The sequence below is a fragment of the Acanthochromis polyacanthus genome, chromosome 2 (genome assembly GCF_021347895.1).
Source record: "Acanthochromis polyacanthus isolate Apoly-LR-REF ecotype Palm Island chromosome 2, KAUST_Apoly_ChrSc, whole genome shotgun sequence".
NCBI lineage: Eukaryota > Metazoa > Chordata > Actinopteri > Pomacentridae > Acanthochromis > Acanthochromis polyacanthus.
Genome location: NC_067114.1, coordinates 4,219,801 through 4,247,102, shown reverse-complemented (window position 1 = coordinate 4,247,102; position 27,302 = coordinate 4,219,801). Strand labels below are relative to the sequence as shown.

At 42.7% G+C, this 27,302-nt stretch overlaps 1 protein-coding gene across 3 annotated transcripts; it reads right to left on the bottom strand.

The window, feature by feature from the left end:
- Positions 1 to 3,198: 3,198 nt before the first annotated feature.
- On the bottom strand, positions 3,199 to 19,386 carry mapk6 (mitogen-activated protein kinase 6). Of its 3 annotated transcripts, none has more exons than XM_022201451.2 (8): positions 19,188 to 19,386; positions 13,622 to 14,516; positions 13,204 to 13,521; positions 7,857 to 8,001; positions 7,279 to 7,443; positions 6,971 to 7,166; positions 6,583 to 6,700; positions 3,199 to 6,459 (listed from the first exon to the last, which is right to left on the bottom strand). In XM_022201451.2, exons 2-8 carry the CDS (start codon positions 13,856 to 13,858, stop codon positions 5,359 to 5,361), a joined length of 2,280 nt encoding a protein of 759 aa, XP_022057143.1. In that variant the 5' UTR covers positions 13,859 to 14,516; positions 19,188 to 19,386; the 3' UTR covers positions 3,199 to 5,358. The 3 variants fall into 3 exon arrangements, with proteins under 3 accessions (XP_022057143.1, XP_022057145.1, XP_022057144.1); XM_022201453.2 differs by lacking the exon at positions 19,188 to 19,386 and adding an exon at positions 17,173 to 17,578; XM_022201452.2 differs by lacking the exon at positions 19,188 to 19,386 and adding an exon at positions 15,305 to 15,662.
- Positions 19,387 to 27,302: the final 7,916 nt, after the last annotated feature.

The following is a 27,302-nucleotide window of genomic DNA, read 5'->3' as shown; positions in this document are numbered from 1 at the left end:
TACATCTTCTTATTCTATCTCTTGAAGCAAATCAGGTGGCTCGGCTTCCATCTGAGTATCCCGGCAGGGTTTAATCGCCGTGGCCGAGGACTGTTGTTACCAGGAAAAGCAGCAAAAAAACAAAAAAAAAACAACAACACATAGCTGGCCTAATTTTCCCCAGCAGGAAGTAGCAGCAGAGAGAAACCCAAGCCCAGCTGTATCTGATTATAGGGAGACAATCAGCTCCAGCCTTTGTACTACAGTTCCTTCCCTCCCTGTGAGGTTAAATTTGTTTAAAATTACAGCCTCTGCTCTGCTCCGAGTGAAGCAGTTTCCAACCGGGACAGAAATTGATCTATTAAGAGGGAGCATTTAAGCAAACATGTTGGTTCAGATACAGATATGCTGTCTAAGGGTTATCTATTGCAGGAAATCCAAGGACATTTTGTCAGGCACTACATACAATATCATACATTAGATCTACCTGCCTGATATCGTGTAGGTCCCTCTTGTGTTGCCAAAACAGCTCTGATCCATCGGGCCATGGATGCAGAACCTCCGGGAGTTTCCTGTGTTGTTTGGCATCGAGACTTTAGCAGCATTTCCTTTGGGTCCTCTGAGCTGTGGGGTGAGGCCTCTGTGGATCCGGCTTGTTCTGGCACATCCTGTTGATGCTCATTGAGAGGGTGAGTTAAAGCTTCAGGCTCTTGGTCGTGTTCCTTGAGCAGTTTTTACAGAGCGGCAGGGTGCATGGGAGGCGGAAGTAACAACATTGATACCAAGACCCAAAGTTTCCCAACAGACTATTAAGATATTACCAGAGCCGGAAACACAAAACAAAAAAAAGACAGGAGAAAAAGTCCGACAAAAAAAGACAGAAAACAACAAACATAAGACAAAATATTAGACAGAAAATGACAAAAATGAGACAAATGACATGAAACAAAACAAAAAAAGACAGAAAATGAGACAAAAAAGGAACAAAATGACAAAAAAAAACACAAAATGACACAAACAATCCACAAACAACAAATAAAGCAAAATATAAAATGGCAAAAGTAAGACAAAACACAAGTGAGACAAAAAGGAAACACAAAACTGCAAAAACGAGAAACCAAACAACGAAATATGAGAAAAATGACAAGTCAGACAAAAAAAACAAACAAAATGACGAAAATGAGACAAATGACATGAAACAAAACAAAAAGAGAAAAATTAGACAAAAAATTGACACAAACAACGCAAAAATGACCAGAAAAGTAAGTGAGACAGAAATACAAGCGAGACAAAAAGGAAACAACGAACCACAAAAATGAGGAAAAAAAGACAAAAACAATAAATGCCAGACAAAAACAAGACAAAACACTACAAAAATGAGACACGAAATGACAGAAGAACAATTAGCAATCTAGTATTTTACTCTTTCTGTATGTTTAATGTTGTGGTTGTTCAGTTTACTGAGATGGATTTCTAAATATCTGAGCAGATACAAAGTAAGACTCATGAACAAACCTAATCACATAAGAGCAACTCTTAAGTGCAATACAAGAGGATTTTAAAGAACAATAAATTCCTGAGTGGCAGCAAAATACTTACTGTCTTTTTACTATCTTTTTATTTCATTTCTCCTGTAAATTTCCCCTGTGAGGGATCAATGAAGTTGGTCTTATCTTATGGGATCAAACAGGTCCACAAGAGCCATTTTCATTGTCAAACCTCAAAGTAACGTTATAGCTGACATTTGGAAACAGTGCTGTTATCGAGGAAAATAGCATCCAATTATCATAAAAATGTTAATCTTATAACCTTAAAATCTCTTCAAATGTACTAGTTCTACATGGAATTTAATAGAAAACTAGCATTATGCACACATGCGTACATGTATAGGTCAGTGTATAACTGAGGGACTTTTTATATCATAGTTGACATTTTTACTGTTTTCAGGCCTAAAATCAACATGGCCGCCTATAACCAAACACCACATGGCATTTTTACAGAAAGATTCTTCTAAATATTATATATACAATTGAGTAAAAACGAAATTGAAAGTTATTTCTAAAGACATTGTAGTAAACCTGCAGACTACTTTATATTAAATAAGTCAGAAAGCCTTGGAGTCTTCCGGTCTTTTCTTCAGGAGGAAATGACATCATGTGGAGCAGGTCATGTGATCTGGAATTAACACACTTCCTAGAGAGGTGTTTTTGTAATGGGGAACTTAGTTGAAAGTGATTTCTGGGACACAGATACAATTTATTATTTTCCACATAAAATTTGATACATTGTCAAAAAACAAATATCTGTCATGATTATCTCAACTTAGTAAAAAGAACGCAATCAAAACAATTTTTGAATAAGCAAATTGATTTTTGTTTAGCTCATTAGAAGGTGGTTGTTACTACTATTGGGACAGTTATTTAGTTGACATATTAGTGATATCCAGTCAGTTTCATCAAAAACTGATTGTTTCCATAGTAAATGATTATGGAATTTGTAAAAACATGATTATAATGAACCTGAAAAACATTCATTTTTAATAAAAATGTATGCAAGATGTATCGCATGGACTTCAAGTTTCTTAATTATATATTGACACAAAACTAATTTGGATTTACGGTTTTTAATGTGAGCCAAAAGAGCATGTTTTTGCCCATTCATATCCTAAAACGACCACTTCATGTACCTCTGGATGCTGCATTTTTAGTAAAAAATAAATCCCCACGCTGACTCCTGATTAAAATTCTCCACTATTTTGGGCATTTTCACCCAAAATTGACCGTCAGTGTGACTTTGCCACCGTTGCTACGAGCCGTTTGCACAGAATGCTCGTGCGATTGTGAAGTTGCGTAATTCAGCTACGATGTCTGAGATGGGATCTGAAACTGCACTGCACTGCGTTTCCACACCTGTTCCGTTGACAGTGCCAGTATGGCAGAACAGGGCAGAACGTTGCAGTCGTAAAATGAAAATGTACACATTTGTTACATAATGGTTATGCAATCAGTGAACCACAAACGGCTCTGAAACATGGCAGCCTCAGCTAGAGCTACATTTAGCTGGAGATTCAAAGCTTGTTTTCCCAGCACCAACGACGTAATTCAGTCTGCCGCCTTGGGACTTTCAAAGTAGCGCGTAAATGTCACCGCATCCTAGTCTGCACTTTTAGAAGGATCCAGTAGCTGAAAACAAAATTCAAGAGGCGACAAACAGGCCAAACTCATTGCCAGTAATTTTTATTTTAAGATATTTTGTAGAACAGGGGAACCAATGATTACAAAAAAGAGTCCTAAGTGTTCTACATGCTACACCTTAACCTAATTCATCATGCTTGCCTGGAAAAAGTACATAGAAATTTAACAAAAAAAAATGTACAATTAAAACTGACGTACATTATACTCACCACTGACTTGACTTTTAATGTACAATCTAACGTCCCAAAAGTTCGTTCTCGCTGCTGGACGACATGTTTGATTGTTACACCTGTTCAATCAGGTGCTGTTTGGTTGTTTGTCTGGTCAAACTGTCAAGCCCCAGGGCCTGTGACTGAACAGAGACGCTCGGAATTGGTATATATGAAGAGTTCATTTGCAAAAACAGGTAACTCTGTTTTATAAATTTTCAGAAAACCCATTTTTTATTGTTTACTTGAGATAATATTTTTTTTTCTATTTTGTCATGTATTTTTCTACTGAGTCAAATCCACTCAACTTCAGTTTTTCATCTCAAGTAAACAATAAAATGCACTAAATAATAAAATATTTGGCTGCAAGACTAAAATATGCTTTAATCTCAAAGTGTTGACACCCCCTCCGTGGAGTTAAACAATGAGAATAAATGCAGATAAAAAAAGTAAACAATAAAATAAAAAGTTTTCTGAAAATGTATCAAGACGGAGTTCTGTTTTTGCAAACGAACTCTTCATTTGCGAGATGGCGCCCCTGCTCACGCTGCTTTGTGACTCAGCGATGGTGTTCTGACCTTCTACCACCAAACTCCCCAGTTGAGACCTGCTGGGGAATCCTGAACATCTGTAGCAGTCCACCACCAACCACCATGAAACCGCTCAACTCTAGGGCTGTGTGAGCGTGGGGGAAGATGGAACCACCCACACTCAAGAACCTCGTACATTCCACGCCTGAAAGACCGAAAGCCGTGATCAAAGTGAAAGGGGGAAACACTGGTTATTGAATGAATTTATTCGATTGCATATTCAGTCTTCTTTTATCTCAGGAGAACGAACTTTTAGGAAACCGTGTACCTTTCTCTTGCCTCCATGCACGCAATTTTTTTTTTTACATTTAGATAAAAAAAAAAATTAAGACTCGTAGGCGCTTCTTTAAACCATAAAAGAGTTTATCCACTAAGGACAGATCGCACCTAAAAATTAAAAAAAAGTGGACAAAAAAAGAATGATATCCATTATAACAACATTGATGGAAAATGGAAAGCCTCAACTTCTTGTAGAAAACACATGAATTTGCATCCTACCTTAAACCAAAAGGAACACTTGCACGCCCATATAGTGCCGAAATGAAAATGGAAGCCTGTCCAACTCCTCAATCTTCAATAATCACATTGAAATAACACATTTTGATAAAATAAATAGCGCACATCTGCTAGAAATAAATAATGATTACTGAAACACCTCACTATGTTAAATGCTAAAGTGAGACAGATTTCATCTACGCGACCACTTCATTTCATGGTATGAGGATGGTCATGTGTGTAAAGCACTAGTGCGGCTTCGAGTGTCTCTCGCGGCTGTTACCTTGAGGTAGATAACACATTTACATTAACGCCTACGATAATGGTTGCTGCTGGCATCATGTGTCAGATTTACAGTATGAAAGGGTTATTAAGGAAGCTTTCTTTGGGGAAAAATGTTAAAAAGTCAAAAAGTAAAAATAAAAAAAAAGGACACCCCATTCCCCCTCTTTTTTTTTTTCTCCCATCCCAGGAAAAGGCTGTTTGAAAGCACTTTAGAAGCCCACAGCGATGTTAGCGTCTACCATCACTTCCTCATGTCAAAACCTCCTCTTCTTACATCCTTTCCTCCTGCTCACATTTCTTCTAGCTACCTCTCTCCTGCTGACCTTTCATCTACAGTACTTAAATGTGCGAGTGACATGCCAGTTTAGCAATGAGGGCGTAGACATTAACCCATGAAGGCCTGGTGATCAAGGCTCAGAGTGATGACCAAAACTCTTTAAATAAATCACCCCTTTCAACTCTTACAAAAAAAATTATAATAATTAAAAGTAACCAGAATAAAAAGGTATGAAATGATTCAAGTACAATAATATATCATATTATTTAAAAAAAACGTAAAAACAAAACGGTCTAGGTTTTGCACTGTGAGGGAGGATATATATTTCTCTAATTAAGATGCTTGAAGATGCTGCTGTATGTTTTGTGGGCAATTTGTGGGGAGCATTTGACAGCGCAGGGGGTGAGGGACGCCTGGATGGATTTTAGAGGCAAGTCATCGGTGCTGTCAAAGCCGGGCAGGGCCAGAGAGTCCAGCTGCATATTAAGCACAATCTCTGTGTTACTGTCGAGGAAGCTCTCGTCCAGCTCGCTCACGACCGAGGGCTCCGTCTCCGGACCGGCCACAGTCTCTGCGACGCCCTCCTCCTTCCGGCTGAACAAGCGGTCCAGGTAGCTGGTGTAACTGCTCTCCTTCTGGAAGTGGTCCTCTTTGCGAATGTCCCAGCATGCTTCATCTATCAAGCAGCCGTTCTCCTCGACTCTCTCCCCGGAGCCGAAGCTCTCCCAGGGGTGAGCGGGCCAGACGCAGTCCCCGCCGACCACGCCCAACCCTCCTCCACCTAGCTGGGCGAGGTTTACCAGGCACTTCTCCTCCTTCTCCTGACTTATGGACTTGGACATGGACATGGAGCTTGAGCGGGGAGCCTCCAGCTGGGAGACGGAAGAGTTGAGCTCGTTCAGGAGGCCCACCTCGCTGAGCAGGGTCACCTCCTGACAGGGCTCCGGCTGCAGGCTCAGTTTAATGGTGCTGGCGATGAAGGAGTCAAAGTCAAAGCCTTGGTTCTGCTGGCTCTGAGGCTTCTCTGTCTGGTGTTTCTCTTGTGTTTTGTCCTTCTCCACCGGACTCTGGGTCTTCTCTGCCTCCTGCAGTGCGATCTGGGCCTTCACAAGCCCGTTCTTCTCACACTTGCTCTTGGCTTTGCGGTCGGCCTTCTCCTTGCTCTGCTGCTCCTTCCAGTTGGAGAGGTCGATGATGAGCTTGGGCTCGTAGTAGTGGTTGACTTCACTGTCCCTCCAGATGAGGTTGTCCAGGTAGGAGGGTGACACGGCCTTGTAGTTACAGGTGTGGCTACACTGCAGGTCACAGTACTTGTTCTCGTGGTGGTCGTCCTGCCAGGATCGCTCCGGTGGGAACAGAGTTGAATAGTCGAAGGACGGCTCATCCAGGAACTTCTCCCGGTCTCCATCAGCATATTTACGAGGATCCACCTGGAAACAGACAACAGTATATTTACGTCAGTCGGGAGAAAAAAATGTTATCTCTATACACTTCTTGACTTGGTTAAGCTATTTTTATTCAGTATGGATATGCTTGTCTGAACTGTAACACACCTGGACCTCCTCCTCGTCCGTTACATCAGAGAGTGCCCTTGGGTCGACCTGAACTTCGTCCGGGTCGTGGGTGCTGTGCAGGTGCCAATCAGCCTCTGAGAGCTGGCTCTCGTGGTACCTAAAAGAACCAAAACAATAAACGTCAATCCCTCCTGTAAGTATAAGTGGAGACCCTCAAATAGTGTAACTAAGCAAATAAAACCATCCAACTAGGTGAGAAAATAATAAAACCTGCTTTCTATTTCTTGTCAGGTCGCTTGTATAACTATTAGTTTACAGGAAGCAAACAAACTGTTCTCCACTGAAAGAAAAATGTGTGAACAAGAGAATGATAAAAATGTATGTCTCAGAGAGAGCCGGTGTTTCAGAGGGAAGTGAGTTAACTCACCTGTCCCAGGTGTGGCTGTGGCTCTGGTCCATAAGCAGGATATCATCTACTTCATCCTCAATGTGGAAAGGGTGCAGCGAGACAGGCTCATCCAGGGGGAAGGAGTAGTCAGCCATATAGGGGTGGGCCAGGGCCTCTTCGGCAGTCAGACGATCCATGGGGTTAAAGGTCAGGATCTTCTCCAGAAAATCCAGGGCTGTAAAGGGCGACGACAATGAGATTAGCAAGTAGGACAGATGTATGCGGGACAACACCCTGATTACTTTATGAGTCCGCAAGTAGTCCTGCACGCATAGCACGGTACTCACCCTGTGGACTGACGTCAGGCAGCAGCTTGGCCAGTGGGGTGTGGGGCTTGGACATGTCGTTGCGGATGAAGACGGGGATGACGCTGTGGAGCTCCTGTCGGTCCTCCTCTCGCAGTACGGGAATGGACTCCAAGATCAGCTGCATCTGCTCCAGTTCATGGGCTCCTGAAACACCAAGCAGCCAGGCACTGAGCACTTCAGAAGAGTTATACAACATTCAACATTTGCATGCCAGAGTTGGAGCGAGGCTCAGCACAGTGGATCATGGGAGTGGAAATGCTATTCGTCTTGTGCTCAGCTCAAGGCAGTTTTGACAAACAAAAACATTTAGTGTTTCCAGCTCCAGCCGGATTAGCAAAGACCAATAAGAGTAGTAAAAGCACGCTGACTCATCTGGGCACATCTCCAGTCTGTTCTAAATAGACATATAGACTAGCAAGATAAGCACATGCCTCACGTGATCGATGCCCCACATTTACCCCAGAGCCACCCAAACGGCTTTGAAGACTGCTTGCCATTAGGTTTGTACATGAAGTACTGCAGTGAAGAAGACATAAAAAAACTCAGTCAACATTTACCTGCAAACAGAGTCTTCCCTGTGAGCATCTCAGCAAAGATGCAGCCAGCAGCCCACATGTCGATGGCTTTGGTGTAGTTGTTAGGAGACAGCAGCAGGCGAGGAGATCTGTACCACTTTGTGACAAGACCTTCAGAGAGATGACCCTGGGATAGCGGGAGACAACACAATAATTGGAACCTTGTTAGGTAAAGAAAAAAGGAAAAACTCAAGAGCACAGGAAAATACAACTCAAACCCACAATAGAGTCCTTCTGGTGGTCAAAAATACATTTAACAAGTTCCTCAGTGATATTATCTTTAGTATTCTTAACTGTACAATTTGACTAATGAGATTTGAAACCAGTGAAACCGGACAATAACAGGGATTGTTCTTAAAGTGTAATAGAACAATGATTCCGTTTGTTTTACTAACTGTAAGCCTGCTTTTTGTTGTTGTTGTTCCACATGTTACAGCATCATTCTTAAAGCTACCTCATGGTTATGGATGACTATAAACCATTTTAACTCTGCCGTTTCTGTCAGAAATGGATGTGATTGGTACTACTTCCTGTACCTCCATGCGGGCCCTACAACGTTTTTGCTAACAGGAGATCTGAGCCTGACTACTAGTCTGTGCTAAACTTCGTAGGCCCGCCACCATCTCCTTGACAAACCTACTCTGTGGTGGTCACGTATGCAGCACAGCACGGAGACAAAGACCCCAGAGAGAAAAGACAGATGAAAAAGGGGAGATCAGACACGTGCAGGCCCTGTCAGCAGTCTGAGAGAGCAGGATAATCCCCCTCTGCCACACCAGTGACACCAACCTGCACTCCACTCTCACCAGCGCCTGACTAGCACAGGGACGAGAGGACACTGAATACAAAAGAAACCGACCTCTGTGTGTGTGTGTGTGCATGCGTGTTTGTGCACACTGGGACACTGGGGGAGGGGAAGTGGTAAAACAACACCCTTGCTGCCCTCTCTCCTCCCTCACATGCAGAGGTAGTTTGTGGTGGGACCAAAATGGTCAGCTCACCACTGAGTGTGGCTCTTGTTTCTGCCCTAATTTAGCCGTGAATGCTTGATGTCACACTATCCTGAAGTGTATCGTCGCTCTGCAAGCCCTTGTTTTGATGGACCTATAAATGACATGCCATGCAGACTGCAGATAAAACTCCTTACTTCCTGTAACCAACTAATCTCTTTGTCCAAGAGAAGCTCGTAAAGAGGTCAAAAGGAATTAAAAGATAGTGTTGCACACAGACAAGTCACACCAACTGACTGACACCTGCCAGTCTGTCCAGCCCCTATTCTGAGAAACGGCTAATAAAGCTGACACATGTGATTGTGGTTATGATGGAGAAATACATGCAGCCAGCTTAGCAGAGCATTACGACAGAGATGTAAATTAGGTTAGCTGGAAAATGGTCGGGTCATTGCATAAGGACAATTCTTTGTACGAAGGACTCTGAACTAAAAGGAGCAGATTAAAGCTTGCCTACCAGCGGAGGGCACAAAGTGCATTAGGTGAACGTTCAAGTTCGCCTTTTACTGATTTTCTAAGTGGGCCACTCACTATAAAAGACAGACACAAGGGGATAAAAGTACCGCCCATCTCAATACCCCCGGCAACAGTTGGTGAATAACTTAACCACCTGATCTAGATCAGCTCAGGCTGACATTTAATGACTCATAACAGGCTCTCGCTGTGTGTCAGGCTGTGGTTAGTCACAGAAACCTGAAGCAGGTCTGACCAGATGTCAGTAAAGGTGGTTCTTTTACAATCAGAAAAATCATCCTCAGCACTGCTTCCATTTCCAGGATAATGCCAGTGACTTACAGCTTAAACAATAGATTTCCCCACTGACATTGGAGTTGAATCTTCACCCACCCACATGGATCACATCACTGTTCAACTGTTGGACTGTAAACAGGCGATCAGCAGAGCCTCACTACAGTCCCACAACACACCGGACATATGGATGTAATTAAACGTCTATTTATTTCAATCTAGTCTATTACTGTTCACCATAATTCAGTCGACTTTTTGTTGCTGTAGAGCATGATTGAACTACTGCTGGTTGCGACAAAGAATCTTTTCACATGTGGGAAAATAAGTGAAAGCACCTCTCTGAAATTCATCAAGCCTTCAGTTGATTCCCCAGCAGTTTCCCTCTCTGATGCCAGACAGGCCTGTTCCTGGCTTAACAACTGGGTCAAACATGTGCGCGTTTGTGTGTGTGTGTGTTATTGCAGTTGTGGTTTGGAGTAGTGCACCGTGCAGAAAGTTTGTGTTGCAGCAAAGACCTCAATGAACTCTGCTTCTTATTACATTCCCAAAAACTTCCCCGTTATTATCTGTGCAGTATCTCAAATTACAGAATTTTACAGCAAGCCAAACACACACACACACACACACACACACACACACACACACACACACACACACACACACACACACACACACACACACACACACACACACACACACACACACACACACACACACACACACACACACACACACACACACACACACACACACACACACACACACACACACACACACACACACACACACACACACACACACACACACACACACGATCCAACATATAAGAGCTGTCCAAGTCTGCATTAGTGCAACTACTCTGATTTAGAGCAAACACGCACACACAAAAAATCACTTTCTAAAGCACTATATTATCTGTATGTCCCAGACAATTTTGTGTCTGTTTCAAAAGAAGACAAGACTCAACTCTATTAAATGGTTTGTTAACTTTCAAAGCAAATGATTAGTCACACTATGATCTGGCATGCTAGAACTAAGAAAGAAAACATGTTGTTCCACTGAGCAGATCCGATAAGACACACATTCAGTTTGCTACAGTATTCCCAAGTAGTTCACAGCCTTTGCTATGCTTCTGTAAAACTCCAAATATCTTGTTTAAATACAACCAAAGCTAAATCTAAATGGATGAGAACTATATCGACTGTATTCTGCCTTTTTCCTATTGAAGCCTGAGCCACAACTGGAAACGAACATGAGCTTTGGATCAGCTTCCAATAGGAGCCCCGAGCAAGGCTCCCACAGCAACACAAAGAGCTGGCTGGGAAAAGGAGGGGAACTGGGATCGGAGAAGCTGCATGAGTGCACGTGAATTCTTGTCATTCCTGAGTCTGGGCCACCACAAGGGCCGACCTCAAAGTTCACACAGGCAGAAAACAGCTCGCCTCTTCAAGCAACGACAGCAAAGACACTCGGGTACTTGTTTTTAAAACAAAGCCATGCAGGATTAATAAACACCTAAAGGGAACCCAGTGAGGTGTTGTGTATTTTATTAACTCAAAGCATTACAACAAACTAGGAATGCGGGAGGAGAAGATGAAACAAATGTGTCTATGTTGCCTAAAGCATAAATCCAGATTACTGAAACTTTGCCAGAAACTGAGGTTCACTTGAAAAGAGCGGCTCTTTATTTAGATACAGCGTTATTCAAATAACAGGCACTCAACCAGCCAGCTGCTCCGTCTCACCCTGCCTGCTAGAAGTAGAGGGCGGTTGTGAAAGCATATTTGCTCCCAGTGACTGTCATCCTGTCCAGATCAACACTGAAACCAACTGTTTTTTTCCTCCACACTCCACTGGGCACTACAGTATCGTGCGAGTGTGACGGGTTCATTTCTAAACATACCTCATTTGGTGTGAGACACATATATCAGGTAACTGTAGGCACCATAGTGGTTGGTAGAGATATCACTTCTGCTTCTCCTATCACGCAGTAGAGACAGACAAAACACAGCAATACTGTCCAGAAAGGTGGGCATTGTTAAAACTCAGCCCCTCTACATTGCTTGAAAGCTTGACAAAAGCTCATTAGCACCCGTCTGTTACAGAACTACAGCAGAAAATAGTCAAACACAAGATAGCTGACCTAAGGTAAGCAGCTTTTAAATACCCACTCGCCTGCATGTTTCCCATCAGGAAAAACTGCTTATATAGGGGGAAACCGCCCACACGGCAAACCCAGCAGTAAAGGAAAGGTGGTGGCTGCAGTGACTGAACTGTGTGAGAAACTCTCACTCCTTCCCGGCAAATATGAGCCCTCATCTTCCTCTTCTTACTGCTCAGTGACATGCTGTCTCAACCAAAGATGTGACTCATGTGAGAACCCAGAAGTCTCAGTTGAAAATGAGACTAGACTAACACACAGAAGTGACGGAGAGCTAGAAATAAGCGGTTATGGTAAACAAGCGTGTGCAAGTCTGTCTCACAGTGGAGTATGTGGCAGGATCGTGGCTGTGAGGGATATGAATGAGGCTCTATCAGCCAGAGGGATCATGTCACGTGAGCTAACTTCAGACCTTCCGATGACTAATCTGAGACACGTGTAAGCATCTGACTGCCTCTGCCCTAAGGAGATCCAGCAGCTACTCTGAGCGGGGAGGGAAAGGCTTCCCAACCTAGATTTTCTCACATCACACCACCATATGGTGATCAACAGGCATTTCCTCATCCCTTTATAAGGTGACAGCAACACACAAGGGCAGCACAGGCCCTCCACCTGGCTGCAATTAGACAGGGTGACCATACTCTCTGCTCATACTGAAGACCTACTTAGAGCCTTAAAATGTGTGCATTCAACATTTGGCGTGTCAACATCTGGCTGTTAATGCCCAGGTTTACAACATGCTTCTTTCTGATGAGGAACAAAGAAAAGGTCTGTAACAAGAAGAAAACAGCCTTCTCTGAGAACTTGTTTTCTTGATTCTGCACCTCATAGCATTAAAATGGAGTAACGACCTCATGCAAATGGAACTGAGGGAAAACATACTCTCTCGGATATAAATAGACCTTTACATTACTTTAATGCAGCATGTCTAATGGATCTGCCTCAAGCCTTTAACATGATCATTAGAAGCTGAACTGAGACAGTCAGTCAAATATTTGTGTTTTCTTTCACTGTGCAATGAGTCTTGCTTTCAGCTTTATTAAGCCGCATTATGAAAAACCCACTCATATATAAATTTAGAACTGGAATCAGGCTGATTTTCAATCCTAATTGTGCACGCTTGGCTAGAACGGAATAAAAATAGTTCCCATGGTACCATTTTCCAGCCTCACATCTCCTGAGAAGGGAAACAGAGGCGTTACCTCAAGGAACCACATCCTGTCTTGTTTACTTCCTGCTGTGAAAAACTGCGTCACCCTGGGGAGTACCGCAGTATCGGGCAATAAACATCATATGTCACAGCAACTGAGCGCTCATCCTGAAGCAGAAAACTACGCAGCATTGCAACCATTCATCGTGAAACCACACAACAATGACATTCTAAACTCTGCTTCTTAGAGACCGGTCTTACCTTGTGAGAGTAGTGGGGGTCCATGATGCGGGCCAGGCCAAAGTCCCCGATCCTGAGAACCAGGTCTTCTGTGTTGACGAACAGGTTGGCCGGCTTGAGGTCACGGTGCAGCACGTTGGCAGAGTGGATGTACTTGAGGCCCCTGAGGAGCTGGTACATGAAGAGCCTGGCGTGGCCCTCAGACAGGAGACCTCTCTCCAGCAGCTGACACAAGTCCGTTTCCATGTACTCTTGCACAATGTAGACCGAGTTGACCTCTGTCAGGGACACCACATCCTCCGTCAGTCTGCGACCGCTGGGACCTAAAGTCTCAAACACCTGGTGACATAAAAAGAAAGGTCACTAATGAACGCTAGTTTCCTCTCATAACTAGAGGATGGCATGAACAGTCTTTTATACCTTGAGCCCTGCAGCTTACCTTAACAATGTTGTCATGGTCCAGGCGTCTGATAATCTTGATTTCCCGCAGTGCGTGCTTCACACTTTGGGGGTCGGTCAAGATGATTTTCTTCACGGCAACACGCTTGTCGCAGTCGGTGTCTACTGCTGAGAACACCAGGCCGTTCCCTCCGTAGCCCAGAGGCTTCAAGTCCATGTAGCGAGAGCCCAGGTCGAAGCCGTGGATGTTCATCAGGGACTCAAACTTCTCAGCCATGACGACTGTTTTGCTTAGGCTTTTACACCAAACTTCTGCTACTTCTAATGTATGATTTCTGGCCTGTTTCAAGCCCAATTTTAACACCTGCAGAAGAATTTATCGAACAATTCCTCCTCTCTGCTTTAGAGGCCGAGCTGACTGACCCCTGTACAGATGACTACCGAGCCCCCCTGTCTCGCTGTCACCGTCAGATGTGGGACACTAATGTGTAGTCAAACTTTCTTCCCATCTTGAATAAAGGAGAGAAATCTGAACAACTGAATTCCCCTCTGATCCTGCGTGTGTGGATATATTTAACTGAAAAGTAAACTAGTGTTTAGAGACTGCAATGGAATGAACTTTGAGGCCAATTAAAAAGCACTGAGACTATGTTAAACTATAAAAGCACGCGATTGCATCCTCACAGTGCAGATACATTCAGTGTATGACTGGTCCTGAGCAGCTTCATATGAAATGTGCCAAAATGCACTATTTTTTTGTGTTTTTAAATGTTTAAATCTGTCCGGTTAGTTCTCTCCTTGCGACACCTGATCTATAAAACTGAAATGAGTCTGGCCTTGAAGTCTTTAAAGTAATCTTTCACCCTCAGTGATCAGGTGGCTCAAGTTCGCCACAGTCGCAATCAAAACTATCCTCCATTTTATTTGGGTATAACCTGGAAAACAAGAGAAAACAGAATAAAACAAACGGTTAGAAAGCTATAAAATATTCTCTAATGAGTTTCAAGTTTAAAATCGGTTATTAACATTTTCTGTACATAATTATAGCCACAATTAGGGCATGTCAAGATTGAGAAATGTTGGGAAATTTCACCAAAATAACAAACCGTGTCTTTCACCGGCTTTACGCGGTGTCATTAAGGGAAACTAACCCTTCCCCCGCCCGGTTAAGGCGCTTGCTAGTCCAGTTTCTTGGTATCGATAAATTTATCTGATAACCCAGAGGCTTAAGTAAACCCCAACGGCAACAAACATATACATTCGTTACACATTCAAGCCACACAAAACCTTTTATTCCGAGTTGATATGTTACTCTGGCCTCCACCGGGTGTGTGTAGTGGTTGGCGGAAAGAAAACGGAGCCAGGAATGGAAGCATAGCGGCAAGCAGGCGAGCTACTATCCGACCACCGTCGACTCAATTTATCACATTTACACACCTTATGTAACATCCACATGAACAAAAACACAAAGGTAGGAGAGTCGTCTAAACACACGGTCGGTTTGGTGAATATGAAAGCCAGCGTTAAGGTGAAATCCGACAATAGCGCGAACAAAGGAGTCGTTGTTGGCGGAGGCTTTTGACTACGTGGTACGGCTTTCCTTAGCGCTAAGCAGCACAAAGCCGAGGTCGGTTAAACGGCTGGAAACGGCACCGAAACCGCCTCGAAATGGCGCACAGAGGACACAGCGTTGGCACAAATCGACATACGGAAATGTACTTACAGTCCTTGTTCGTCGCATTAGTTCGGGTGTGTGTTTTTGATCAAACCCAGACGAGGTTTGAGTGCGCTCCGCTCCACTGGCGCTGCGGATCTGTTGCAATCGCCATTGAGGCTGGGCAGAGCTATGAACGGCTGCGATGACGTTGCGAGGCCGCCTTCACGGATCGTCTGAAAAATCGAGAGATCCCCACTACGGTGAAAGAGCCCTTCACAGGCCATAGACTGGAGTGGTTATTTACAGTAGTGCCTTATTTTAAACCACTTATCAAGTAGAATTTAAATATCCTGCAATTTGCTATCCTTTTATGGACGATTTAGTATTTTAAAGTATTTCATTGCGTTTTACTGATAGATTTTTTTACTAGTTTTATATTGTTTATACATTTCTGTTTAATATTGTCTGCCTGCAGTTTGATCAACAGAGGTTGTTTTCAATATAAATAACCTTGATTTGATAATGTAATATTCTAAAGCCACTCTAGGGGTCATTGGATACATTATTTAAACAATGAATAAATTGTACTAGTTTATATACACCAATCTACTAGCCACAAATGTGACTGTCAACCATCATTTGCAGTTTTTATATTAGTTTTGTTTCATACTAATTGAATTTTCTACATATTTTTTGTAATTTACTAATATACAAAACACACATTGTCCAAACATAAAAATAATCCCGGTCAGCAACTAGTGTGTCAATAGATTTAAAAAACAAAAAAAAGCTGAAAACACTACTCAAATACCAAATTGTCTAAGTACAAAACAATACAGTTTATCTGTATGATTAACAAACATAAAAAAACAATCCACAAAGCTACAATAATATTAAAGAGTCTCATAAATGAGTCTCAAGCAATTGCACATAATTTCATAAATGTTTTCTCTGAATTTGGAGACAATTTGGCTTCTAAAACTCCATCTTATAATCCTGATTTTTTTTCTTACTATGCTGGCTGAGGCTGAAAATGTGTAAACTAGAAAATGAAAAGTACAAACAAAAAGATTGAATTCCTAGTTAAGGGTGTTTTTTAAATTAAGAGAACAAAATATATTTTTTTCTTTTTTTGCAGCACAGACTGACAGCAGTCTTGCTAAATGTCTGCCGTCTCGTTTCACACCACGGGGAGTCGTGAATCTCAAATCTTCGAGCAGCACTTGAAAGCAGCAGGAGTCATTCAAAACATTTGTTTGAAGTTGGAGATCACGAGACAGCGGTAGATTCAAAACTCTAACTGCGTGTTTACGCGTTTATAACAGCAGTGTACAAAAGCCAATAATGCACGCAGTAAATGTGATTGATCATTATCAGGTTTATATACAATAACGTGATGGCGCATTCAAAACAAAGTTCAGTCACGTCTGCAACTTTAAAAAATAAAAAAGTTATCACAGCTTGCAACACATTTGAGGAATCCTTGAAGAAACAAACACAAGAAGAATAACAGAAAATATTTTTGACAGTACGGATCACTCTGAGGCATTCTGGGTTGTGGTGCCAAAAATACTGCAGGACAGATGCCATTTCAGTTAAATTTTAGATCTCACTGTTTATATTTTCTGTCTATTTGCGGCTTATTATTTTACAATCATTCAATGCTGAGCCAAGTGCAACAGAAATTTAGTTTTAAAAAAAGCTCTCAGGCTGTAGTCCGGTCTTTGTTTCTCTCCATCCATGCGTTTTTTTTCTCGCCCACACTTGGCCCAAGTGTTGTTGTTTTGCACATAAGCTGTTGTGTTCTAAATTGGTCCACTAGGCTACTTGTTTATTCCCCCTTTGACGGGAATTAATGCTGTTTGCAGATTATGCCACGCGGTATTGCATTAGTCGTGTCAGTGAGAAAAATCCCCAGGACAGGTCACACTCACTGCGGATGGCGGATTTAGAAAGTCCATCTGGCACCGAGATGCGGCTTGTTTCTCTTTTAGCGGTCCTGAATCACATCAGCACCACACCCCCTGAGAGGCTCCAGCAGCAGCAGCAGCACCAGCACCATCCAGGTCTGGAAGCTCTTTGCAGGGCGCCGTGGTGATTTTCTCCCGCTTCAAATCTCTCATTCAGACTGCGGCTGGGTGTCCCGCAGCGCCTGGATGCTGTGGAGGCTGTGAATGGATGGATGAGGGGGATGGATGGATGGGTGGGCGGGCAGCAGCATCACAGCCGCAGCAAGTCTACATCAGCATCCGCAGGCAGACCATGTGAGAGCCCATGTGTCCGAGAATGCAGATGCCTCTCGCAGGCCGGGATGGGCTCTGCGATGAAGAGGGAGCTGGAGCTGCATGCGGACTGAACGGGATGCGACACAGCCGACTCATGTCTCCGTTATTAGTCGGTGTAAAAGAGAGTAAAATGCTGAGAGAAGGAGATGATGCAGATTTGTTTTTGTAGCTAATCTTATTTTTAGTTTATGATGATGTCCCTGGGTTCATCAATATTCCAGAAAGTCATGCAAATAATTAGAATTTGGTTTTAGAGCCTAACAATATTCTCTTATTATTAAAATAATATGTCCATAATGTCATAGAAATTATATTATTACATAATAGCTCTATGATTAGTTAAGAGAGTGACAGCAGAGCTTATAGTTGAGGGCTTTGTTTTGTTTTGTTTTTTCCAGTTTGCTGAGTTTACTATATATTAGAAAGTACTTCAGGAAGAAAAGTGGTTCATAAACAGGGAGCTGATTCAACATTCAATTCACCTTCTCTTCCTTGAAGGTCAGAGGTCAGCTTTATTCTCTTTGCTGTAATACTTTTTGAACCCTTTTCCTCACAGGGCAAAACTTGCAAACTGCCATCCATCCAAGAGACTTCACATCCTCCACAAATCAGAAAGAATGAAATCATGAGAACCCCAATGCAGTTTTTTTCTTCTGGCATGTGGCCCCGTTTGGCAGTGCGCAGGCGACTCATGTTTCCGTTATTAGTTGGAGCAAAAGAGACAAGAATGCTGAGAAAAGACATGATGCAGATTTGTTTTTGGAGCTTATCTTATTTTTAGTGGATGATGATGTCCCTGGGTTCATCAATATTCCCAAAATGTCATGCAATAATTTGAATTCTGCATATTTTCAGGTTTTGTAGCCCAATAATATGTCCATATTATCAAAGAAATAATATTATTACATAAAAGCGCTATGATTTGTTAAGAGCGTGACAGAAAAGGGAGATTTGCTTACTATATATAAGAAACTACTTCAGGAAGAAAACTTCTGATAATGATGTTTGGTAAAAGCTGCTAAGATGATGCTTCGATCCAACATCTGATTCCCTTTTCTTCCTTGAAGGTCAGAGGTCAGCTTTGTTCTCTTAGTTATGATACTTCTTGAACCCTTTTCCTCTCGTTTAAGGGCTAAATGTGCAAACTTCCATCCATCCAGAGACTTTACGTTCTCCACAAATCAGAAAGACTTTAAAATTTCCCATTATTTCTTCTGGCATGTGGCCCCGTTTCGCAGCACTAACTGTCTGTTTGTGATAAAAGCTATGGTAATTAAGAATCAGATTGGTTGATAAGCATGCTTTCTCCACGGATGCTCTTTGCCCCGCACTGTCACCCAGAATGGAGGTCATAAGGTAAATTCATGTTCTGTCTCACCTCAGATAGTCCCCTCACTTTTGTCTGATTTGCAGAAGACATTGAAAAAGTCATTGACAGTGCATATCCACTGCTGTCTGTCACAAAAAGTCTTGACACATGGAGCTGTACTGTGATCTACGGTCCCAAAACAAACACTGAACTGCTGCAATCCAGGGGTCACCGAGCGTCTCCCGTGTCGTCAACCTCTTGTTCACGTCTCACCTGTTCTCCCTGTATTTGTTTTTTAACCTAACGCATCCTCAGCATCACTCAAATTTACTTCTCTGAAATTCTCGTCACTCACCGAGGCCGACATTCTCCTGAGACGAGCGCAGCAACATGGTGCAGAAGTTTAACAGTCCATAAAGGAGAATATATATCCAACGGTCCACAACACAGACAGGTGGAGGGATTCAGTGCAGTCCAGTGGTATGTGTGGGTATGTGAGTGTATTCTCAGAGCCCTGGCCGTGTGTTATCCTACTCCATGTGCCTCTGGTTGTGAGGTGGAGCTCCATGGAAAGTTAATATAGGCCGGGGCAGGGTAGGAGGAGGAGACTGCTCTGTGTATGGCTTGGCCTGTCAGTGTGTCAGACCCGCTAGAGTCCACTGCCACCACCTCTAACTGCCTCTCTCCTGCACTCTCTTACTTATCTCTCATATTATCAGACTTATTTTCCCATCTTTGACGTGTTTCTAAAAAGGAAAATAGATAATCTTCTGTCTACATGAGCTGAAATAAGATTGTTGCTCCTGGGTAAGAAACTCGTGGATCCCAAACTGGGCATTCCTGATCAGTTTGAAAGAATGAGTTGTGAGCGTTCTGCATCTAAAATAGCTCTTAGCAAAATGAAAAGATAAACAAGAAGGCACCTGCACATGCACAGTTCTTGGTAATAGATTTTACAAGCACTAGAGCACCATCAGAAGAGCATAAAAAAGACACTTTGATGTGTTTGCATTCATTCTATGAGGGGGAGTTTTGCTGCTTTATTGCTCACTTTAATGGCCGGTATCACCAGGGGGTCCATGAAGTTCAGATTTTATACATGCCAGAGAAGAGTGAGTGGCGACTCCTTGCCTGCTTTCTTCCTGTCCTACAAATCTGATTTTTTCCCCCTCCCCTGATAGCCATGTCTGCTTTCTTACAGTCACAACATCACCTGAGGGTCTGCTACTTTCTGGCTACTCCCTCCTCTGTCTCGGTGTTCTCGTCGTATGGCCGGCCCTTGCACCAGCGACAGACTGGGCGTGTTTGGACTGTAAGGAAATGTGTGTTTGTGTGTCTGTTTGATATTCAAACCCAGACTGCTGCAGGGTCTGGACCAGCTGTATGTTATGGAAATATGTGACTGAGTTGTGGGTTTTGTGTTGTTTGTCTATATTTTGCTTTTTCCACTGACTGCTAAGAGACTAATTGGTGATCTCGTGTAAATATGCGTGTCTGTCGCTATCAGAATCCACTGTAACCGACACTAATAATCGTCTGCATGAGCAAAGGTGGACTGATTTGTTCAACAGCATTAATTTATTAATCAGTGATTACCCTGATTGGCCACAGTAAAGCACCATTATGTAACGCAACTTACATCAGCAATTTGGCGTGCTGTCGGTGAGAGTTACTGATCTCTGATACCTCTGTTTCCCCTATAGTGTCTGCTTGTTACGTAACAGTCTGTGTCACTGGACCTAAAGCAAAGGTGCAGAACGGATCAAAACGGGGCATGAATTCTTACGCCCTCCGGAGCGACCCTTTGGCCCCGCAGGAGCTGCGTTATCCATGCAGCCGCTCACGTCACATCACGCAAATCAAGCATTTCACAGTGTTGTGCAAGAGGCCCCTACAGCCAGAGTGTTGGTGCACTTTTCCCTACTGTGGCCGATTGCCATGTGCAGGGTGGGAAACATGTTTACAAAATGACATCATTCCATATTTGATTCACATGTAAAGGTGGGAACTCACAGAACGGTCCTTAAATGACCAGATCGTTGTGTTCTTTGTTAGCCCACTGGTGTATGATTGCCTCATTTACAAATCTTTCTGGACACGTTTTCTCTCTCATACCCATTAACTCGGAGTGAACTGGATGTTTCATCCCATTTACGTCTCTTCTAGGACATTTCTCTCTGATCAAGGGTAGCACAAAATCAGTGTAAAGCAGCAAATCTACACAAAACCCTCCATGTCATCCGCTCGCAGGACAGATTGGATCTCATTCAGCTGCTCCAACGATTTACTCCAAGGGCAGAGTGTTAGTGGGATGTGACAGTGTGGTTACGCAACGCAACAGTCCCACTACTGCCACCACCACCGGCCTGAATCAGCCTGTTCCATTTTTTATTTACATTGAGATACAACCAGCTTCTGTAGCGAGTGTGCGATGTTAGCAGGCTCATTAATCCCACACAGTAACGCAAACAGATGCTACAGCAGCGACAAGCCTTCCTGCACGCATCAATCACATTTTAATTCATTGTCAGAGACTGCTGAACGGTGCTCTGCTGTGATTTTTGTATTCTAAAGTGACATTCTAATGAGAAAAGGCTGATCATCATGTTGACCTTTACCAAAAAAAACAAAAATAAACATGCCAGAATTAATATCTCCTTTGCATCAAAGGTAGATCTTGAAGCACCTTCTGAGTGTAACAGCAGATCTTGAATTTCCTGACCTGGTTTAGCAGCATCTTGCATTGCAGCACTTTTTGGATGCAAAGAAGTGAGAGAGGAGAGGAGAGGGCCATCTGCCTTTGCGGCTGTCATCCTCTCACCATCTGCGAACGGAGCATCCTAAGACCTCCGGGGCTTCGTTTCCGTATCCGTTCATGTGTTTGCGTTGGGGGTACAAGCCATCCTATCTGTGGATTGTAACCTCTTTTGTCGGCTCTTTGCCCCCAGACAAATGATAAAATAATAAATTTTCCGGATATCCTGCAAAGAAATGATGAGGTGATGTGGCTGGGAACATTGTGCGTGTTCTGTGTTTGATGTGATTGGATTTGTGTTTGTTTGGGGTCAGAGATAAAACTGGGCGTTTGGTGGTTATGTAAGAGGATCAGAAGCTTTGGAATCTGGAGTTTCTTACAGGACTAATTCAGAACCTTTCACTGCTGGGTGCCTGTGTGTTTAAATCTGTTCAACAGGTCCAGATAACAAACATGTTATCAAAGTTATTGCCTTGGCCCGGTTTCCAAGAAGAGCCGTTGGCAGGATGTTTTTCGATGGCATCACCATGAATTAATCGCATGTAAGCAAAGAGGGCAACCATTGTCTACAGCAAGAGAGACATATTCCAATCTAGATAAGTCACTTCCAAACATTTGATGTCACACTTCAGTGGAAATTTTTTTTTTACGGCGATAAAACCATAAAGATTGCAGAACAGGGTCAAAGTTAGGGGCCGTCTGTGATTGCTTCTGTGGGTAGTGACGGAACAATCCTGGAAAACTCAACGTTCAATGTCTGAAAGAGATCATAAAACTCATAAATACACCCAGGACACAGTGTATACGCATTACAATGAGAGAATCAGGAAGAATGTGAGAAGTAAATAGACAGAGATTGATAGATGTGGTGAAAAAACATCCAGTTTACAAAACTTAGGCTTTTCTAGATGTGTGGCAACATTACAGCCGCACTTCTGTCTTCTCGCTCTCTGTTCGCTGTCTGCAAGGTCTTATTACTCATAATTATTTGGGTTTCAAATACGATCAAGGCCATCCTGTATCATCATTATCAGCACTCCTCTGTCTGAGCATATTTCATAACTCCTGCTTTTGTCTCCCTCAGTCCGATTTTTTGCGTGTTGTCAGTCCTGTATTGGATATTTTCCTGTTGATTGTGTGTTGTAACAGTGAATGACTTGCAGGTTTGAGTGGAAACACAGATGTGAAAGACAATGCATTTATCTGTCTGCACTTTATACTTCCCATTTAGAAGACATGTGAATTCATTTTGGCTGTTACATAACATTTTTCTTATCTCTCCTGTCAGACTTTCCTCCACACAAACAGACATTTCCATCTGCCGGCTTTAGCAGCATCAAGCCTCTTATTTCACCTCGGGTCACAGCAGCCAGCATGTGCAGGATTGATTGGCCTCTTCCCTGAGAGTATATGTCACAGCAGAGCTCTCCGTTAAAGACTGATCACAGCTGAACCTGAAAATCACACAGATTGCTCAGTGTGTTGGCCTCAATCCCTCTTCAGTTTCCCATCAGTGAAACTCAGGAGGACTATAGAGTGGATGGTGCACTGTTGAGGAGCAATAATGGCTTTATGTAGAACGCAGTCAGCCAGCAGTTAAGATTACCAGCATGTGATCAGGTCTGTATGGCAAATGTGGCAGCAGTCGGTGAATAGTGCTGCAGCTGCCCCGCTTCCTTAACCTCCCTGCTTCGCCTCTGTGTGTCTGTCACTGTGGATCGATGCGCCACTAAAGCAAGAGAAAAGCACACAGTGTTCAGCTCCACTGACTGGCAGGTCTAATGGGAGCCTGTCTGGCCAATCTTGAGTTGACCTCGCCAAGCTGTCAGTAGCACCAGCCCACCCCTGCATACAAATGATTGGATAAAGGCTTCAGTGCTCTGTGTGGATTGGCTATCGCATCTCTGAGATGACATCAGCGGCCAACTGGGTCTTTATTTTCAGACAATCCTCCAAAGATATGCTGAGGTTTGAAAGTCAATACAGCATCTTCACTCGTGACCGTAAACACAGCTTAGAAAACGGAATTTTCCAGTCACACGCCAGGCAGGTTTGTGGCAGTCCATCGACCGGCCAGTATAAAGCATCAATCATTAACTTGTACTACTACGGCTAGATGTGATAGGAAAGTGGAAAAACACCTTGCTGCTGTTGCAGGTCTGCTGCACTGCATCCTTCCTCCCTGAGAGGACACTGAACTCAGGTTTGTTTTGCAATAACATGTAATCCTGTACCATGGAACGCTCCAGCTCTTGGACCCACTGAGGTGTGTGTTCATTGGGCAATCTGGACACTTGTGCGAGTGTGTGTTTATGTGCGCATGTGTTTTCCCAGCTGCACTACACACACACTCCACAGTACACCCCGGTGTGGGCTGATCAGTTGGTGCAAAGTTTTTCAGCGGACGGGTCACTGCAGTTCACTTCATCGCTACTCCTCTGCAGTGCTGAGGAATACATTGCATAATAAAAAAAAATGCAAATGAAACAGGATTAGGGGTTCTTCTTTGCATCTGTTGAACACTTCTCTGCAGCCTGCGTGACTCCTATCAGGAGGGATTAGACTGAGCGATTGGGCAGTGCAGAGTTCACCCGAAAATCCCTTTAAGAGAGCATCAGAATTTGGGATAGAGGGACTATCAGACTCTGGAGGTTACATAACGGTGGATGACAGGGGAGACCATACCGCTGCTCCCCCCGATGTGTCCCGCTGAACCATTTCTCTCTGTCTAAATGAACACGCCTCCTGTGATGTAATGGCTCTAAACGCTCCAGTAATGAGGAGACAGATCAATACACAGGGTTTGCTATGAGTATGTGTAGTGTGTGTGTGGAAGGATGTGTTCTATTTATAGCTGCTAATGATCGGGTGACCGTGTGCTTTCCCACAAATAAAGCGCCAAGGCAACAAGTCACAACTGATTCCATCTCCTTTCAGACTCTCAGGAATCTAATGAAAGACCTCATCAGAATTAGAGACGTTACAAATCAGTTTTTCTAATCGCTACAAGGTAAAGTCTGGTTTGTATCTGCAATAGAGCTCAGCTGGTCTCACTGAAGAAAGAAAAAACAAGTAAGACAAGCCAGCTTCCTTACGGGTATGGTTTGACATTTTGAAAAATGCACTTTATTCTAGAGTTAGATTAGAAAATCCATATCCTTCACATATCTGTTTGCTTGATCTAAACCCACAGGGAGCAGCTGGTTTGCTTAGCTTAGCATAAAGACTGGAGAAAAGGGGAAAACAGACAGACTGGTAGAAAAATCTCAAGCTCACAAATTAGCATGTGGCATTTGTTTGTATCATAAAAAAATATCTAAAAATAACAGTTGTTGTTGAAATGTCCAACCCTGGAAGCCATAGCAAAGCGCTCTTATATAAACTTAATTTCTGAAAAAGAATCAATGGAACAATATCGATTACTATGACACAAAAAAAACAGACTTGACAAGTGGGGGTCAGAATCAACTGTGTTAACTTTTGTGTTAAATTGTGGCAGATAAGAGATAAAATTCATGGTTGCTTTTGTTTAATTGCATAACTGGTCTTAATCATGCATGAGCAGCTGAACTCTGTAGGCTGTGTTCCTTTTTAAACTGCAGAGGAGAGGAAAGCACGAGGAGCGTCTGATGTGCAGCACAAATAGATATGGGAGGACTCCAAGATGGCAATGATCATCACTTTTTGCTCTTTCTTGTTCAAGTACACATGCAGATTGTGTTGGGAGACACTCTTCGTCCTTCTGCAGTCCTCCCTTTGTTCCTTTGTTGACATCTCAGGATCACACGAACATGTCTAACCTAAAATTGCAGCTGCTCCAAGCATTATCAGAATATTTGGAATATATTGTGGCATGCTCCCTCATAATGGCATCAAATTTGAAAGGGAAACAAGCACAAACACATTCTGTTTTGCTTGTTGTGAAGGCCTGAGGCTTTGTTAGCATGCCTTCTGCTTCCCCCAGACTGTTCATCAACAAATATTACCTTGCTATAATCTCTACAAGAGAGCAGAGTGAGAGTGTCTGTGGCCTAGAGACAGATTTAATGAATACATTTTATGCAGAACAGAAATTGGAGGGTGGACAGAAGGAAGATGCAAATCTATGTCTCACAAAAACCAAGCAGAAACAAACCAAAGGAGGAAGTGGAGAAGCTGTAGCGGAAAATGCAATTTGCTGTCAATAAAAAATGGAATATTTGGGATTTACTGATGTCTAAAGACATGTTAGACACAGCAGAGAATATATCTGATACAGGCCTATAAAGAGTAAACACTTAAGCAGACACTTATTTTACATTTTTAAATAACTCAAATTACTTTGTAGAAATCAGTTTCCACTTGGACATGAAAGAGTCTTTATCTGTGAATTCTTGTAAAAAAAAAAAAAGAAGAAGATCATAACAGTAGACAGTTTTTCAAGGGCCTATATCTGCTCAAAAAAAGAAATTCACAGAGAATAATCAACTAAATGCAGTTTCCCTCAGATATACAGATCATTTTAGCATCTTTCAGCTCACTGTTAACATTTTCTGGCTAACAACTATTTTGTTTTTTGTCACCACTTTTGTCAGTGTTTTTGCTTCTAACATAACAGAAGACAAAGTTATCAACTATCTGGTGAGTATAGCGAGGCATTTAGCTCCACAGTCATTTATTTAGGAGCTGGTGGAGACCAAAACAAGAGCGAAAAGAGAGTCTTACTGAACTCACAGTTAGCAGGTGTCCTTTGACCCAACTTCAATTGATTGCTAATGTTGCTTGAATATGTCAGTGTTGTATTTGCACCTTGTTCAGGTACCCTCGAGTGATCAAAAAATCTGCTATCGCCTTTTTATCAGTGGAACTCACTTGACCATCAGTGGCAAAGAGAGTTTAACCTATAGATCCTTAGGTAGATGCTTCTTAATGCTAATTCTGTAACATTCTGCTACATTTTCATTTCTGTTTATTCCAGATTTTCAGTGTATGTTTATCCTCTCATCTGGAAATATGTCTTCTAAAATCAGAGCATACAAAAGCAAGGAAAAACTACTCGATTTTAAATGTGAGAAAACACAGATTAAGACCCTTCGAACAGATTTCTTACTTTCGACACAGTCTGAACACTTTACATGGAAGAGCTTATCATGTGGAAGTTTGACTGCAGTGTCTTTACATATTTTATTGTACTATGATACAAATACAAATCATATGATGTCTCAGTATCTGTTAATGAGCTAAATCAACAGGGTCCTGCGTACCCTCTGGAGTACTAATGAGCCCCTGAAGGCCGAATGCAGCAAACATGAGACAACAAAGACTGAGGTGAGTACAGTGGTTCAGTTAGTTGCTGTTTGCTTCTTCCTCAGATAAAAGATTTTCTCCAGAACAGGGGCAGAGTTGGAGGTGGCCCAGGGTGGCCAATGCACCCTCTGAAGCCCTTTTGGGTTGGCTTTCACAGAAATGGAGTTCCATGACTATATTCCACAACTATAACTTGGAACAACTGTTGAGGGTTATGTAGTAAACTTATACATGCGTCCTCTTCATGTGTATTTTTACATGGCAGTTATGCTTGCAAATGAAAAAAGGAGCTGAGTAATAAATTTGACTATTTGGCCTTTAGTAATTTGCCATGCAGATAAAAAAAAAATTATGAGATATCAGTTTCAGAGCCAGTCCAGTGCGAGTAATGGTCTCATCCCTATAAAAACTCCTTGGCCTCCATCACTG

What these genes read in the sequence shown, in the direction of transcription:
- mapk6 (XM_022201451.2), bottom strand. Translation starts at nt 13,858, where the DNA reads ATGGCTGAGAAGTTTGAGTCCCTGATGAACATCCACGGCTTCGACCTG. An exon ending in AGGGAAGACTCTGTTTGCAG is followed by an intron (nt 7,444 to 7,856) that starts GTAAATGTTGAC and finishes TTGGTGTTTCAG; the next exon opens with GAGCCCATGAACTGGAGCAG. An exon ending in CACAGCCACACCTGGGACAG is followed by an intron (nt 6,701 to 6,970) that starts GTGAGTTAACTC and finishes TGGTTCTTTTAG; the next exon opens with GTACCACGAGAGCCAGCTCT.